The sequence below is a fragment of the Mytilus galloprovincialis genome, chromosome 9 (genome assembly GCF_965363235.1).
Source record: "Mytilus galloprovincialis chromosome 9, xbMytGall1.hap1.1, whole genome shotgun sequence".
In the NCBI taxonomy this organism is placed as follows: Eukaryota; Metazoa; Mollusca; class Bivalvia; order Mytilida; family Mytilidae; genus Mytilus; species Mytilus galloprovincialis.
The window spans coordinates 25448399-25463967 of record NC_134846.1 but is presented as its reverse complement, the minus strand read 5'-3'; the positions used below and the strand labels follow the sequence as shown (position 1 = coordinate 25463967).

The window sequence follows — 15569 nt, the reverse complement described above, 5'->3', positions numbered from 1 at the left end:
CAAGTGCAAAATGTCAGCTTTATTGTAATGAAGATATGCTACATTTAGTTTTATACAATTTAATGGCATCTTATAGGAGTTGTTGCCCCTCAAATGTCTTGATATGAGGTTATTTGATTATGACTTCAACTAAGTTCATTATAAAGGCATTTGACCTTGTACAAAAGATTAGGTGACAAATGACCTTGAAAAATGACTACCGGAAGTGACTTTGAGAAAACCGGAAGTAGCCTTTTTTGCAATTTTTTCATCTCAAAGTACCCAGAATCAATATATTTTGTCATATAGATACATACACTGATTACTGGAGACGAAACATGACTTCCAACAAACCGGAAGTGGCCAATTATTTCCCCTTCTACATACAATAGTATATAGAAACTATATATTTTTGGAATCAGTGTGAAATAAGCTACTATATGAGACCGGAAGTGACATTTATTTCACGGGAAGTAGCATATTATCTCCCTTTTATCACTCAAAAATATAATTTAACCATTATTTATCTCATCAGTATGAAGAAACTATCTTCTTATCAAAATTTCTTTGGTGTGGAAAGACTTTCAATTGTTCTCTGAACAATTGGTTTTTAATTTTAATAATCTTTTGTCAAAATATGAGATATCTCTTTTGAAAAATGCGTCCATTCATATAATAAAATACTTTTTTTATATTTCCCTGAACGTTCAATTAAACAGTATTAGACAAGCAACGGAACTATTCTTAAAAAAGTATTTGTAATTCAATAATCTCTGAAACTTACAGTAATTAAATATATATACTTACCAAAGAAAAAGGCTATAATAAACGCCATCCAAAAGGCGTTTTCACCATTTACAAATGTCAGGGCCGTGCAGCTTATACTCATCATTACCGCTGAAATACGTACAGGTATTAGCAATCGAATTAAAATAATTACAAAAATAATGTTATATAAATGTATAGAGCAATGACTTATGTTAACCAAACTTACTATCATTATAGGATTAATTGAATGATTGATTGATTGATTAATTTGTGTTTAAGCCCACTTTCAACACTATCAAGGAGGTCAGTTTTTATTGATGGAGGAAGTCGGAGTGTTATAGAGAACTACCTACCTTCGGTAGGAAAAATGATAATCCTAGTAAATTAAGTTTGAGTCGAGTATACCTTCACCGAGCAAGATTCGAACTTACACCTTTAGTGTTGACAATCTAATAATGCAGTTGTGCGACTTCTTAGACAACTAGGCCACCGAGGCTCCTATCATTATTATAAGAATCACTAAAATACAACGGATCACATCAACTATCGAGTGTGCCTAAAAATCAGCCTCACAAATGATGAGATCGGTCGACTAGGTTTCAGAAAAAAAATGTGGTGGAGTCTAATAACTTAAACAAAAAAGATCAATTTCCCCAAGAAAGAGATTATAAAATCACCAAATTCCCTTCATTACCTAAATACAATAATTTATAGCAGACAGTTTAACGTGTACACAAATCTTCTCCTTCCCAAATTGAACTCATATTTTGAAAAACAAAACACAAAAAAAAAACTTGCATAGTAAACTACAAGCAGGATGACCACTAACTTTAACTGCAAGATCAAAAGTGCACATTATTTAGACAAAATGTGATTGCTACTACAGAATGATAGCTAAGTGATTGTGGCTCAAGAAAAATACTGCTAGAGGGTTTCCTGATGTCTCATAAAACTTGTTAGAGGCTTGTAAGTTTTAAGAAACGTTTCGTCTGACCATCAGAACAAAGAACCTTTGTAACTGAGTCAGTGAGTATGCCACGCTTGTTGTTCTTGCTAAATGTAAGAAATTTAGGCTAATCTAGTGCTTAATGTTTAACGACATACCAATAAAATTAAAGTTTACCTTTATTTCAAGTTCGACAAAAACTGCATTTTAACACATTCAACAGGTATATTGAAATCAAGTTTTTTTTTCTCTGGATTTTCTGTTGTGGTAAACACATACACTTAAAATAACTACTGATATGACTCTTTTTTATGCCAGTATGTGTTCACGTGTGAATGGTAAACATAAATTATGTTCTTACCTGCTATTATCACAATTATTTTTCGTTTGCCAATTCTGTCTGAAACAATTCCCATAATAACTGAACTGTAAATATAGACGATACGAATTACGTGGATGTACTTGGCTGGTTTTTACTTGGGGTTTATATCTCAAAGAATAAAAAATAGGTCGAAATAGTTATCAAAGGTACCAGGATTATAATTTAGTACGCCAGACGCGCGTTTCGTCTACATAAGACTCATCAGTGATGCTCATATCAAAATATGTATAAAGAAAAAGTTGAAGAGCATTGAGGATCCAAACCAACAATGTACACATTGAAAAGTATTTATTATTCATACGAGATATTTTAATTATCTCTCGTTGGCTTTCGAATTATTCAAAAACCTGGGTTTTTTCCTTCTCATAATCCTGAATGGCTCTGAAATGCATAGTAACACAGTTCTCATAATTCTTCTTAAAAAAATGCACATAGTTTCATTGGAAAGGTTGATGACCTATTGGTGGCCTTGTACTGTTTCTGTTCTTAAATGAGGTTGTTGTTTCTTTGATATATTCCCCATTTCCATTCTCAATTTTATAGATTATTTTCTGTATTTTTAACAATTTCTTGCAAGCTGCTTACGGTCATTTTTAACAATATTTTCAAAAATACCAACTCGAATAGTTTAATATAAATGAAATATACTTTTTAGATCAATTGTATATTATTTATTTGTAACTAAGTTACTAACCCAATGGATGCTGAAAACAGTAAAGGCAGTAAAATGAAAGCCACTGTCCTTGCAGCATTCCAACAAAAAGGCAACTGTATCATATCTGACACCCAATATTCCAGGAATCTATAGATATAAAATAAACCAAGATATACAATCATGATCCCTTTATATTACCTTTCGTTTGTTCGGAATCAGCTGGTCTTAACCTGGTTGTTTTCATTTTTGCAAGAGGAATTTGATACAATGATTACTGTTTTTATTTTGAAGTTTATTATTGTTATTAAAACAACCATTGATCGCATGTTAAAGTTCCTTTTAAATATGTTGAAAAGTCTACAGAGAACAATAGCTGTTGACAAATTAAATAGACTTTGTCGTAAAAAGTATTCCCATGAGGTTAATTCTTCTTTTTTTATTATTTTCTCGCTGTTGTTTGAAATCTGCCCATAAAGCATTTTTTTAACCATTGGATTCCTTCGTCGTAGCATAGTTGTGTATGTGTCTGTCCAAAACAATTTTTATTTTCAGGTTGATATTTTCTACCCTATTACTTTGTAAAGGTACTATACGAAATAACATAACTGAAATAGGCAAACAAAAAACGCTTGGAAGAATTTTTTTTGAAGGAATGAAAGCTAATATAAAAAAGAAGATGTGGTATGGTTGCCAATGAGACAACTCTCCACACGAGACCAAAATGACACAGCAATTTACAACTATAAGTTCAGAATCTCTGAACAGCTTCTCAAAGAAGATAGAATATTCCGGTAGATTTTACAGAAGGAAATTATACATTTTGAAAGTTACGGAACCTAAGATTGTCGCATACAAATATTGTAAATATAATGGTAAATATTTACCCTGTAACTGTGGATACACCTTGTTGCATTAAAAATCTTGTTATAAAAACCCATCTAAAATCATGTTCTGAAATAAAATAAATAAAGATAGATAGTGATCGTGCAATTAATTCATTCCAGATTTAACTGATTATGACTATTTAGTAGTCTATCGTAGAAACCTTGTTTATCTTATAAATAATACTGAGGTCTAACAGATATAAAGCTCAAGGCATTCCATGAATTATTTAGAATCTGATACATATAACTGTTTATAAAACTGATTGATGTGTGCATGAATGTACGAGCAAACGTTGTTGAAAACAAATAAGATGAAATTACTGTTTTTGTTTATCATAGTCCCTTTATCTTGCTTAGGGAAAGAAAATAAGCAAGTATTTAAGTCAGTTTAAAAAAGATTCACTCACCTTTAAGTGGTTGCCAAAATCCACAAAATATTGCAATACAACCTGAAATAAATACATACATGTAAGGGGTAGCAAGATAGCACTAAAGTGTATATAACTGTGAATTCAGTAGAATATCCTTTCAGTCAAATAATGAACAAAACAATACTACGCATCTGTATTCTATTTTAAATTAAATGAGGTTACAAAAAATTAACATTACAGTCAACGATTTAATGTAAATTACATAAATATGTGACACACTGAGAATAATGCATTGTATCACTTTTGAAAAAAATATCGAGGTAGAGGCAAAACTATACTAAAAGAACAACATGGCCAAAAAACAACAAGAAGACAAAAAAGTCATTTAAACACGATAAATGGTTTAGCCACATTACAAACCACATAACAACAAGGGGTGAACTCAGGTATTTGAAAGATTGTAAGTTCCTTGTTTTTTCAAGTGTATCTGGTTTTATTGGAGACATTGCCTGTCCCCTTATATTACAAAATGATATCGATCATATATTTTGGTACAAATGTGAAGGTCTAAAAAGGATGCTGTTTTGTCAAATTTGGCAGTTTTGAGTTTTGCTCAAATCTCCGAAACTTGATACCTTGAATTAACAGATATCCGACAGACCCTACTTTTATGGACAGACCTGTGTCTTGGGATTAACTGATGGAATCTTTTTGGCCAAATTGTACCCTCTCCCTTTAACTCAAAATTTATATGATCTGTTTGTTATCAATATTGAGAATGTATCATTTCACGACATTGAAGGACTGGTTTTGCTTTCTTTAAGACGCTCCAGTATTTAGAAGAAACACATACCAACTGGTTCGTTCACTACTTTTCCAGGATTTTCGGTTGTTGTAAAAACAGTGACACATACACTGATTATAACTACTGATATGGCTGTGGCATAAGCTCCTATAACACCAATTTCCTGTGCAAATAATTAAACACAATTTTATTTCAAATAAATATCTACAAAATATTCCATTATCGTATCGTAATTACACTAATTCTAATATAATTCTCGGATAAATTAAATATAATAAAGGTTATACTGATCCAAAATCAAAAACATTTCTTATTGTAACAGATTTGTTAACTATATAATATAGATTAATAGGAATACGTACTGTAAAACAAGTACCAACAGCTGCTCCGCTAACATTACCTAACAAAATCATACAACCCATTACACCAGAATTAAAACCTAAAAATATAAAACATATATTCATGTTGATTTTTTCTTCCATGATTTGTTATCCCAATTGCATTGACTGTAACTGTCTTTAATTGGAAACATTCATTGTCCACATTCATCCAAACTGACCTAATTGTAAAATATTTTGATGTCAATTGCTTATCTTAATTTTTGTAAACTGTCTTCGGGTTGATACGATATGACATTGAAAATGCAATATCATACTTATTTTTGCTTTGTTTTATATAATACAATTATTTCTGGTTTAATATGTTTTTGATTTTTACTACAAAATAGTAATTAATATTTTATTGTTATTTTCTCCCATTAATCTATAATGTAATAGTGTGCTCAGTGTATAATTTTAATTGATAATACAGAGAAACAGTCAAAATGTTTATATACTACAATGCATAATCATATTGCTAACAATACAAATTAATATCCGGTAATATAAATCAATCAAAAAACAAAAGCAACAATTATAGGTTTGTGATGACTGCTATTAATATTCGATAGTTAAAATATCATCTTGTTGGTGAAATGCGTATTTGATATACATAATAAAAAAAATATATTCTGATCTATATATCAATTGGTAGACTTTTGCAATTACAATGAAATTGAACAATTTTTATTAATTTCGATAACTCAAATATTTGTGCATCTGATATTGTTTTATTTGATACCCCAATAAAGTTTTGGTTTTTAAATTGTCATTTTGATTGATAAGTATTTGAAGTTTTTAAACTGCAACTAATTCAACATTCTGATGATAACTTGCGCAAACTACTCTGACTCAGTTTTGATGAAATTGAATTAGTAGCTCAAGAGGTTTCTCAACCCAAGAATGTCGAACGCAGAAAAGGAAATTAAAACGGGACCCCTTCAAAGAGTTGTCGAACAACAAGAAATACAATAGTAACGTAACCTTTGAAGCTCTAACATATATACAAACCTCTTTGGGATGAATTTGATTTGTCAGCTATCAGTGCATTGTAAGGAACGTTGATGGTTGCAAACATGGCTGTCACCAGTAAGTAGAAAATTATGTATAATGCTGAAAAGATAAAACAATAAACGATAACAAAACATAATAGAAGTATATTTCAGTGCAATCAATTGGGACAATATCCCTAATGCGCCTTGAAATGAGGAACTCAAAAGTCACGTGTAAACAAAGAATCTCTGTGTAGCGATATTTGACACATTTCTATGATAAACAAATGACTGAGCTGAACCATTTGTATTAATTTAGAAAGTAAAGGAACACAGAATAAATGTGTAAAAACTATGGAGTTATTAAATGTGTTCAAAGTATTAAATTTTCAAAGAACTTATTGTGTGAAAAATGGGATTTTTTACCATGGGGAGCCGCATCGCAAAAGGATACTCGGGGTTTTCTAATTTACGGGAAAATAAATCACACTTCGTACCCCGAAAATTTAACCACATATGTAAAAATGTCTCAGCTTCGAAAAAAGCCATCATACATATACAAGTTTGCGATATGAACTGAGCAACAGACGAAAACGTTACCATTACCACCTATGGAGAAACAATTATGCATATTGCCCCAATTATTAACAGGGATCTGAAAACGTTCTGTTGTACTCTCTATCTAAATTACCTTTTAAGATCCTCTGATTTTTCAAAATTAAAAGACTGAAATTGAATTTGCTGATGTTATAATTGATAAGACATAAAATAGAATGGAGTACTAGTATTGAAAACGTGGACATAGGATCTGAATTTTAATATTGATTGCGGTGAGAAATGGTTTCTTACATATATTATTTTCTATATATCACAAGGACTCAATCTGTATTGTGTTCATTTCAAAAGAGTGTTTATTGTAGGTAGAATATGGAGACCACATCTTCCTATATCTACAAATATGGTTCAGATAATAAACCAAATAGTAAAATAGACAAAAGAAATAGATTAATTATCTATTACATACTCGAGCCAATTAATTATATTTTCATAATTATTAATGCTACATATATTCAATTTCTAAAGACTTTTTTCGTAAGTTCGATTTAAATTGATGTAGAGGTTCTGTCCGTATATAAATAGCAATAGAGTTAAATTATTAAAATTGTTTTTATCAAGTTGAAAGCAACTGAAGAAAAGTCTATAATATAGATAACCTTATTTGACAATCATAATATCAACAAGGTTATAGTAGCTTCATACCTAGATCTCCAGGAGGCTCTGGGTCTAAATCTACAGCATTTCCTGAACCTGATACCAGCAGGGAACTCGGATTTCCATTATGTATACGATGAGTATGTAGATTTGTTGTGCCATTGTAGTATGGTTTACATCTGTGTTCCACTAAATCCCTGTAACACTGGAATGTATATTGGAAAAAACCTTGTATGATGTACATGTACAATTAATAATGGGAAGGTTATACTGTATGTTTTGTAGAAACACTGGGAACATTATTTTGTTTGTTTTTGAAATATACGGTACGGTAATTATAGTACCTTTTAGGAAACAATGTAATTGTTTGGTAATTCGGATTTTGATGATCTTTTCGTTACAATCATTAAATTAAAAAAATAAAATAAAATGTGTGAAGGTATATAAAGTTATGTAATGCATGTAATAAGCGACGACGAAAAACAATCATATATTCCCCACAATAGTTATTCATTGAAAATTCGACTATAGAATTTGTTTAATATATTATATTGTTGTCAACATTTGAAAACATATTGTGAACTTTTTTAATGTTCTTTTATTATTGCCACGAACACGTATTAGTTCAAATAATTTCTGAATATGAAATATCGAACCCACAACCTTGAAGTAAGATGTTGAACTAGTACATGTTGTACATTGTTCATATAATTATTCATGTCTGTCATATATTGTATTGTATAAATAAGGTCGTTAATTTTAATTTTTTCACATTTTTCATGTTGAGGCCTTTTATACCTGACTTTATATAATATGGTGTTTTTTTTTTCTCATTATTAGCTGTCTTTCATTGTCGTCGTTTGAACTCTGTTGATATTTGTATCATTGGCAATCATAATCATTATTTCAGATTTTTTCACTTGACGGTCAATAACGAACAATGCTGTGTTATCAAATTTGGCACTAATTTTCGTTAATTTTCATTAAGCTATATGATCAGAAAGGTCGATTTCATCTTTTTAGAGACATAAACTTTTTCTGAACTTACTCATTTGATGTCAAAAAATAATAATAAAAGAAGCAAAATTACAGATATCAGGCTCAATAAACAGAAAATATGGGATCTTCTTGTCATATACGACACAAAATCCTGTAAAGTACAAAACTTTAATCAAAGAAAGAGCACTGTTTGTGTGTTTTGTCACTTGGACGTCAACGTGACGGCATTGACGTCAGAGTTGTGTTTATCATCATTCTTATAAATTCTGATGGATATTAACTTGTGTGTTTAAAACAATGTTTGTTATTTTAATACAAGTCAGAACTGGAATTGAACACATCAGAATTTTACAAATTTTCTGACGAATCATACTCACAGTTCCATTTACTAATGTTGAGTTTGTGCCACGACTGAAAGTAAAACGATACTAAGATGTTAAGTTTGTACAAAGCTAAAGGAAAAGTAAAATTACATTATAATATTTATTCAAAAATTTATATAATGAAAAATAATACTGTGATCGACTATACCATGTATACGTCATATTACCTAATTCTAGAAAATACAACTCTATTAAGGAAGAGTAACAGATGCTACACATAATCTTGTGTTTGGCGTTTTGTTCAACTTTTTAAACTGCTAATAACTTTGTTATATAGAATAATTTCAAATAGAAATAAATACTTACGATATTTTGATATGAGATGCACTCAATGCCATTCCAATTAGACCAATACTGTAATAGAGTTAAACAAAATACTTTATAAGCAGTACATTGTATGATACAAGTCATTAAAGTTCTAGACGAAACCATAACAAATATGAGTTGAGAAACACAAATTCATCAAATCAAAGACACGAACAGATCATGATAAACATGTTTCTTCTTACAAAGATATATGTAAGTAAAACAGGAGAAGCATAGGGGAATTTCTTAATAAATACTATATCTACTACAAAAAAATTATAATTTTCCTAGTTTTCGCATAACAATTCAACAAATTGAGTTTCTAAGTCCGCCTTTTAATTTAGGTTTTATTATGATACTTTTATAATTAAACAATAAAATTAACGGTACCAATTTTGTTGCACCAGATGCGCATTTCGACAATACATGTCTCTTCAGTGAGGCTCGTGGCCAAAATATTTGAAATCCAAAGCTTATATAAAAGACGAAGAGCTATAATCCATAAGCTATAATGAACAAGTTATGAGAAAAAATACCCCAATATGGTAACAATGATTAAGATATACGGTAAAAGGTCCAACCTGTTAACACATTTGCTAATCATTTTTCCCAAACTAAATTGATTTAAATATTCTGGTTGGAGAATCTTTACACAACATCTTTATATCACAAGGGTGTGTTATTTGTTTGCTTATAGTCACTGTTCTCTAGTATACATAGTACATCCTGGTTCTATTTGTTTATCATTATACAATTTCATTGTCTATTGATTTACTAAAGTCTTGCTTAACTTGATCAGGCTTGAATATGCATGTAATATTTTATACATGACCTTTAAGAATCAAATAAACTGATCATAGATGCCATACTCTGTACTAAGTCAGGAATATGACAGTTGTTGTCCATTCGTTTGATATGTTTTATCATTTGATTTTGTCATTTGATTAGGGACTTTCCGTTTTGAGTTTTCCTCGGAGTTCGGTATTTTTGTGATTTTACTTTTCAATGGTGTACGCCAGACGCACGTTTCATTTACAAAAGACTCATCGGCAAGTTAAAATGTACAAAATAAAGTACGAAATTGAAGATCATTTAAATATTAAAAAATAGATGTGGGCCACAATTCAAGCAGAACACGTTAAAAATCGGCAAAAGCCATCTTGTCTGAGAGGTCAACAGAAATTCTTTGACAATAGACAGGTATTTGAACAATATTTCAAGATCTCAATTGTCCAAACTTAACCAAAACAATAAACATGTAGAGGTACCAACTGTCTTTAACTAACTGCTGACCACGTCCTTCACTAATTCCAACTTGAATCTACAGTATCAACAGTATCTGTTATGAATTTATTATAATGCAGCTAACGTCATATAACATGTAATACAAACTTACCATAAACCTGTAGTACCAAAGATCATAATTGGACGTCTTTTGCCAATCTGTAACGTTAGTCTATCACTGGCCATACCAATACAAGGACTGAGGAAAAACGTTACAGCTGAAGTTGTCAAAAGTTCAAAAATAAGTAATTATTTGTTATTGTTATATATAAATATCAGTTACATGTTTAAGTTCGTCTAATCATGGGTGCATTGTCATTTTAAAATGATCGCTATCGTACTAATTCTTTTTACTTTCAACATTTTTTTCTTTTGTTTTAGTAAAAAGAATAACCAAAGAAAAAATCGTTACAATATAAATCATTTTATCGACTGATGTTGAACAAATTTATGTTTTATTAAGCATGTTTAGATGTTTTCAACAATATATACTAATATTATAAAGTATTAATGCAAAATGCCAATTGTAATGTGTTGTATTCACGTAAAAAATCAATTGTAAGAGTTATGTAAGTACAATTTACAGATTAAGATGTTTAAGGTTAAAAGGGAGAGTGAAAGCGCCACATGTTCTTTTATTGCATGTAATATTCACAGAACAAATTAAAACGTCAAAACCATGTTCAGTAATGAATAATTTGTTAACTTATTGGTTTAAATATAAGGTCGAATTATTTGTAAGTGATCTACTGACCTGCACCACCTGCAATCATTCCTCCTAACCAACGCCCTTTAGCAGCATCTCCGACCAAAGCATGGACTTGAGCTGGTACAACTGAAGGTGGTGATTAAAAATATATATAAAAACTTATGATATATATTAAGATAGAATTGTTTTATTATTATGTTTATTTCGTACTACATTTTAGATCACATAAAATGTTTCATCATTTGCAAACTCTTGCATCATTAAATTGTCATTAGCAGGGTATTATTTCTATTCAAAATACTTTTTTTCGAGTATGAACATCTGTAAAAAAAAATCATCAATAACACCAGGCTCATATTTGTGTTCGTCTGTAGGCATTTGTCTACAAAAGACTCAGCAGTGACGCTCGAATCAAAAAGGTTAAAAGGTTGGCTCTCATTAGTCATATTATGTAAGTATATACACGTCAAGCCGTAATTCATCAATATTATATTATTGAATACAATAGTATTCTAAAATACCAATTATACCTAAGAACGAAATATGGATCATACTTCACAGACACAGTATCCCAGCGGGACATTCGTGCCAACCCGGAAAAATACATATAGACGAAGTTAAACATTGGACCCATACTCCTATTGTGCATTTTTAGTTAAAAAAAACATACACTAATTTGAATGGAATTTCATGATATTATTGTTTTAATCCGTTTGATTCTCATGTTATCCAATTCAGTAGAAGGAACCAAATGTTTTATAGAACTCTTTTTAAGAAAAGTATGTATCAACAATGGAAAGATCAGTGTTGAGTTTTATAAACCATTGCTAAACGATTAATGCGAACATTATTTCGCGCTGTAATCTTTGTTTAATATATAAATAGTCTAACATATTATACCTGTAAAAGATTGATCAAATAAGAAAAACGGAAATTTCTTCCTGATTTTTTGCTTTATCTGTCTTATTGAAGTTGTCATTTTTTAAATATTTACAAAACAAATATGTGTGTAGATAAGAGTGTTAAAGCGGGTAATGCGGAAGATTTTAACAATATACTCGTAAATTTGTCTGACATTTTTATACACTATATTTATATTTCACAATATATTCCCATATCACAGTATTTTTTTCTTTCACTATTTTGTACATACATTAGACAGTTAATTTTCGAGGCCTTTTAGAGCTGAATATGCAGTCAGCGTTTTACTCCTGGCTGAAGCCCCTGGGGTAACCTATAGCTGTTAAATTCTGTGCCATTTTGGTTCTTGGTGAAAATTTGTCTAATTTGCAATCATACCACACCACATCTTGGTTTTTTAATGACTTTACTTGTTGATCTTTTATAATTGTTTCTGGTTCCCAAACTGTTGCTATGGGGTTGAACATCAACGTAGATATATATTTTGTATCAAGATTTGCATCTAAAGCCTCGGTCACACCTTACCGGATAAGACGAACGGACGCCTAACGGATGAAAATAAAAGTTGTCCGTTGACAAAATTGTTATCCGTTGGGCGTCCGTTGATGTACTGACCAACTAAAACGGACGCCTAACGAATGCATAACGGACATGCAACGGATATGCAACGGACGAGAAACGGAGACGTAACGGACAGAACGGATGTCGAACGTACATCCAACGGACGAGTACCGCATAAAACGGACACCTAACGGAAGCGTACCGGATAAAACGGATAAACAAGATATACGAAAAAATTAAAGGCGACAATAATAATACATGTCAATCGCATTAATATTGAAAATGTTCTAGTTAAGTAATTAAGTAAGTTGATTTTATTTCGAGTCGGCATATATATACATAATAACAGACAAAACATGAGCTCTGATGAACTTTTTAACCGACTATCACATAAAAAAATCATGCAAATCCTACAAAACAAAACTGAAAAAACATGCAATATAATGAAAGCAAATCTATTTGTCAAAGTTCTGTGTAACTGGTTTTTGTTTGTTCTTCAAAATGCCGCTAAAGGGTAGTGTCTGACCTGAATAAGTTTAACAGCTGATTGATTGTGAAGATGTGCCCTTACTCTAAGATCGATTATGAATAATAAGAATTCATGAACCTTAAGAAATATTTTTGGCATTTCTGACGAGAAATTTTCAATTGGCATCAATTTTATCCGTTTCAGATCCGTTCATCATCCGTTATGTCCGTTATACGTCCGTTAGAAGTCCGTTTCTCATCCGTTTTATCCGTTAGACGTCCGTTAGAAGTCCGTTGGTGAATTTATCTGCCAGACCTCCAACGGATGTATAACGGACACGTAACGGATACAAAACGGAAACGAAACGGACGAGTACCGTACAAAACGGACGCCTAACGGACGTCTAACGGACGTTCAACGGACATTTTATCCGTTAGACGTCCGTTCAAAGTTTTGAACATGCTCAAAATTTTCCACCGGACAGAACGGACGTCGACGGATAAAACGGACGCTTAACGGACATGCAACGGATAAAACGGACGCTTAACGGACATGCAACGGATATGGACGGACGTCTAACGGATTGAAAAAAAGTTATCCGTTAGGCGTCCGTTCGAGCTATCCGGTAAGGTGTGACCGAGGCTTAAAGCATTAACGAAATTTTCATTTAATATCCTTTTGCATACCTTCCACAGATAAGAGAAGAAACATCAAACTCAGTCCATACCAAGAAAGATTGAGCAAGAAGATACGTGGTTTACTCAGTACCTCTGGTTCATCGTGTAGTATCTTCTCCTTGTCATCATTAGCCCTGCAAGTGTAGTATTAACATTTTATACATTTGAACTTAACACGAAAGCGAAGATAACAAACTTCGTAAATTGAGAAGTAATCCCTTACTTCGAGGCAAAAACTAACGGAAAGTATGAACCGTAATTTCTTTACTAAATGTTTTATATTTATTTATCATGATTTACTGTAATGATTCTGCTTAAAGTAAACTTTAGTCTTAAACGTTCATTTTGATAAGAACATTATCCGAAATGCCTTAACAATAAATCATTACTCATTGTCAGTCTTTCGGTCAATTTTTCGACTTATTAGTACCGATCAGACAACGCGGTTGCAGTCATTTAAGTACTGTTTTGTAGATTTTCCGACAATTCAGTCCGTTGTCGGTGTTTACAGGTAAAAAGTAAAACAACAAAATTGGCAACTTCTAAGGAAAATTTAAAACGGAACGTCATTTAGTAAATGGCAAAATTGAAAGATCAAGCTCTTCAAATAAATGGGGGAAAAGTCATATTCCTGACTTGATGCAGACACTTATGTAGAAAATGGTTGATTAAACCTGATTTATAACCAAATATGGGTATATATTATATCTACTGAGCAGTCGTAACATAGACTGAGCAGATCTTAATTGACTGCACTCCTATTTTCTGCTGGACTTGCAAATTGAATTTGCCACAGTGGTTAATTCTGAAAGTGAGCTGAAAGTTTGAAAATAACTTAATAATTTTTTGTTCAATATTTGAAGAGCTGTTCAGATCAAAATGACCGTTTCAGATGAAAATAAGTTTACAAGTTACACCTTATGAACACTGTGATTATTAAAAATAACTATCTGGTTCTGCGTCGGCATCTCGATATGGTACTGTTTGTTAATTCGAGTACTCGTCTAGTCAATCTTATTTTAGTTACATTTAACACTTAGATATTTTTATCAATACATAACCTTGTCGAAAAATAATAAAAACTTGCTATATGTACAAAGTCTTAGATGGAAATTAAAGCGCCATATTGCTCAATTTTTCACATGCATAAGAAAATATGATTTCGACGTGATCGAATGAGATTATGGAATATTCATTTGTAACTTATTTTTCATGCTGCATGTTTTACTGTAAATGACTAATTCGAACAAACTGATTGATTAATTATATAAGAGTCTTACCCTAGACTTGCATAATTCATGGCGTCAAAATTTATTTAACTGTTGATATCATAAAGAGGGAAGTAATGTATTAATACATAAAATTGTAAATTTTCCAAGTGCGTTTTATGAAGTAGGGTTCACAGTTATTTTTATATATACATGTATGTGAAATGTGTACATCATATGAATATACACACACCCACACATATACACTTTATAAATACGTATAAAACAAAAGGAAACACAGAGTAGACACATTGACCTGTTAATTTGTTCAAATGTCACAAAATATTGAGATGAAAAAAATGTATGTGAATTGGGAAAACTTTAAGATTCTTCGTTCTTTTAGTTATAAAAACTGTCATTATAACTGGAAACTCACAGTTTTTGAAAGTATAAATTCAATTCATAAGTATTTGTTAAATCAAAAAAATCATGTCAAGTTGCTTGCGGAACGGAGGAGGGACTTGACAATCAAAAGTACCACAAAAATGTATTTGCAACTTGTCAAAAACAGTAAGTTTAGAAGGAAAAATAAGAAAAACATCGAGTCTCTTTCGCATGTCTCAGTTTTAAAGAATTTAAAAAGCACTGTTGTTCATCACTCAGATTTATAGTGGAAGTATA

At 31.2% G+C, this 15569-nt stretch overlaps 1 protein-coding gene across 3 annotated transcripts in view; it reads right to left on the bottom strand.

The window, feature by feature from the left end:
• LOC143044700 (uncharacterized) overlaps window positions 1–15569 on the bottom strand; it is a 31344-nt gene that overhangs the window by 3570 nt on the left and 12205 nt on the right. For 2 of the 3 annotated variants that reach the window (XM_076216780.1, XM_076216781.1), the window contains exons 3-16: window positions 13690–13814; window positions 11098–11178; window positions 10456–10561; window positions 9060–9107; window positions 8748–8781; window positions 7420–7576; window positions 6179–6280; window positions 5153–5229; window positions 4839–4953; window positions 4022–4063; window positions 3615–3681; window positions 2770–2877; window positions 2055–2119; window positions 787–876 (exon numbers count right to left, since the gene is read on the bottom strand). In XM_076216780.1, the coding sequence (XP_076072895.1) occupies window positions 787–876; window positions 2055–2119; window positions 2770–2877; window positions 3615–3681; window positions 4022–4063; window positions 4839–4953; window positions 5153–5229; window positions 6179–6280; window positions 7420–7576; window positions 8748–8781; window positions 9060–9107; window positions 10456–10561; window positions 11098–11178; window positions 13690–13814 (1217 nt within the window). Of the gene's footprint in view, window positions 1–786; window positions 877–2054; window positions 2120–2769; window positions 2878–3614; window positions 3682–4021; window positions 4064–4838; window positions 4954–5152; window positions 5230–6178; window positions 6281–7419; window positions 7577–8747; window positions 8782–9059; window positions 9108–10455; window positions 10562–11097; window positions 11179–13689; window positions 13815–14960; window positions 15057–15569 lie in introns of those variants that run through there. The other variant, XM_076216782.1, reaches the window with a different exon arrangement.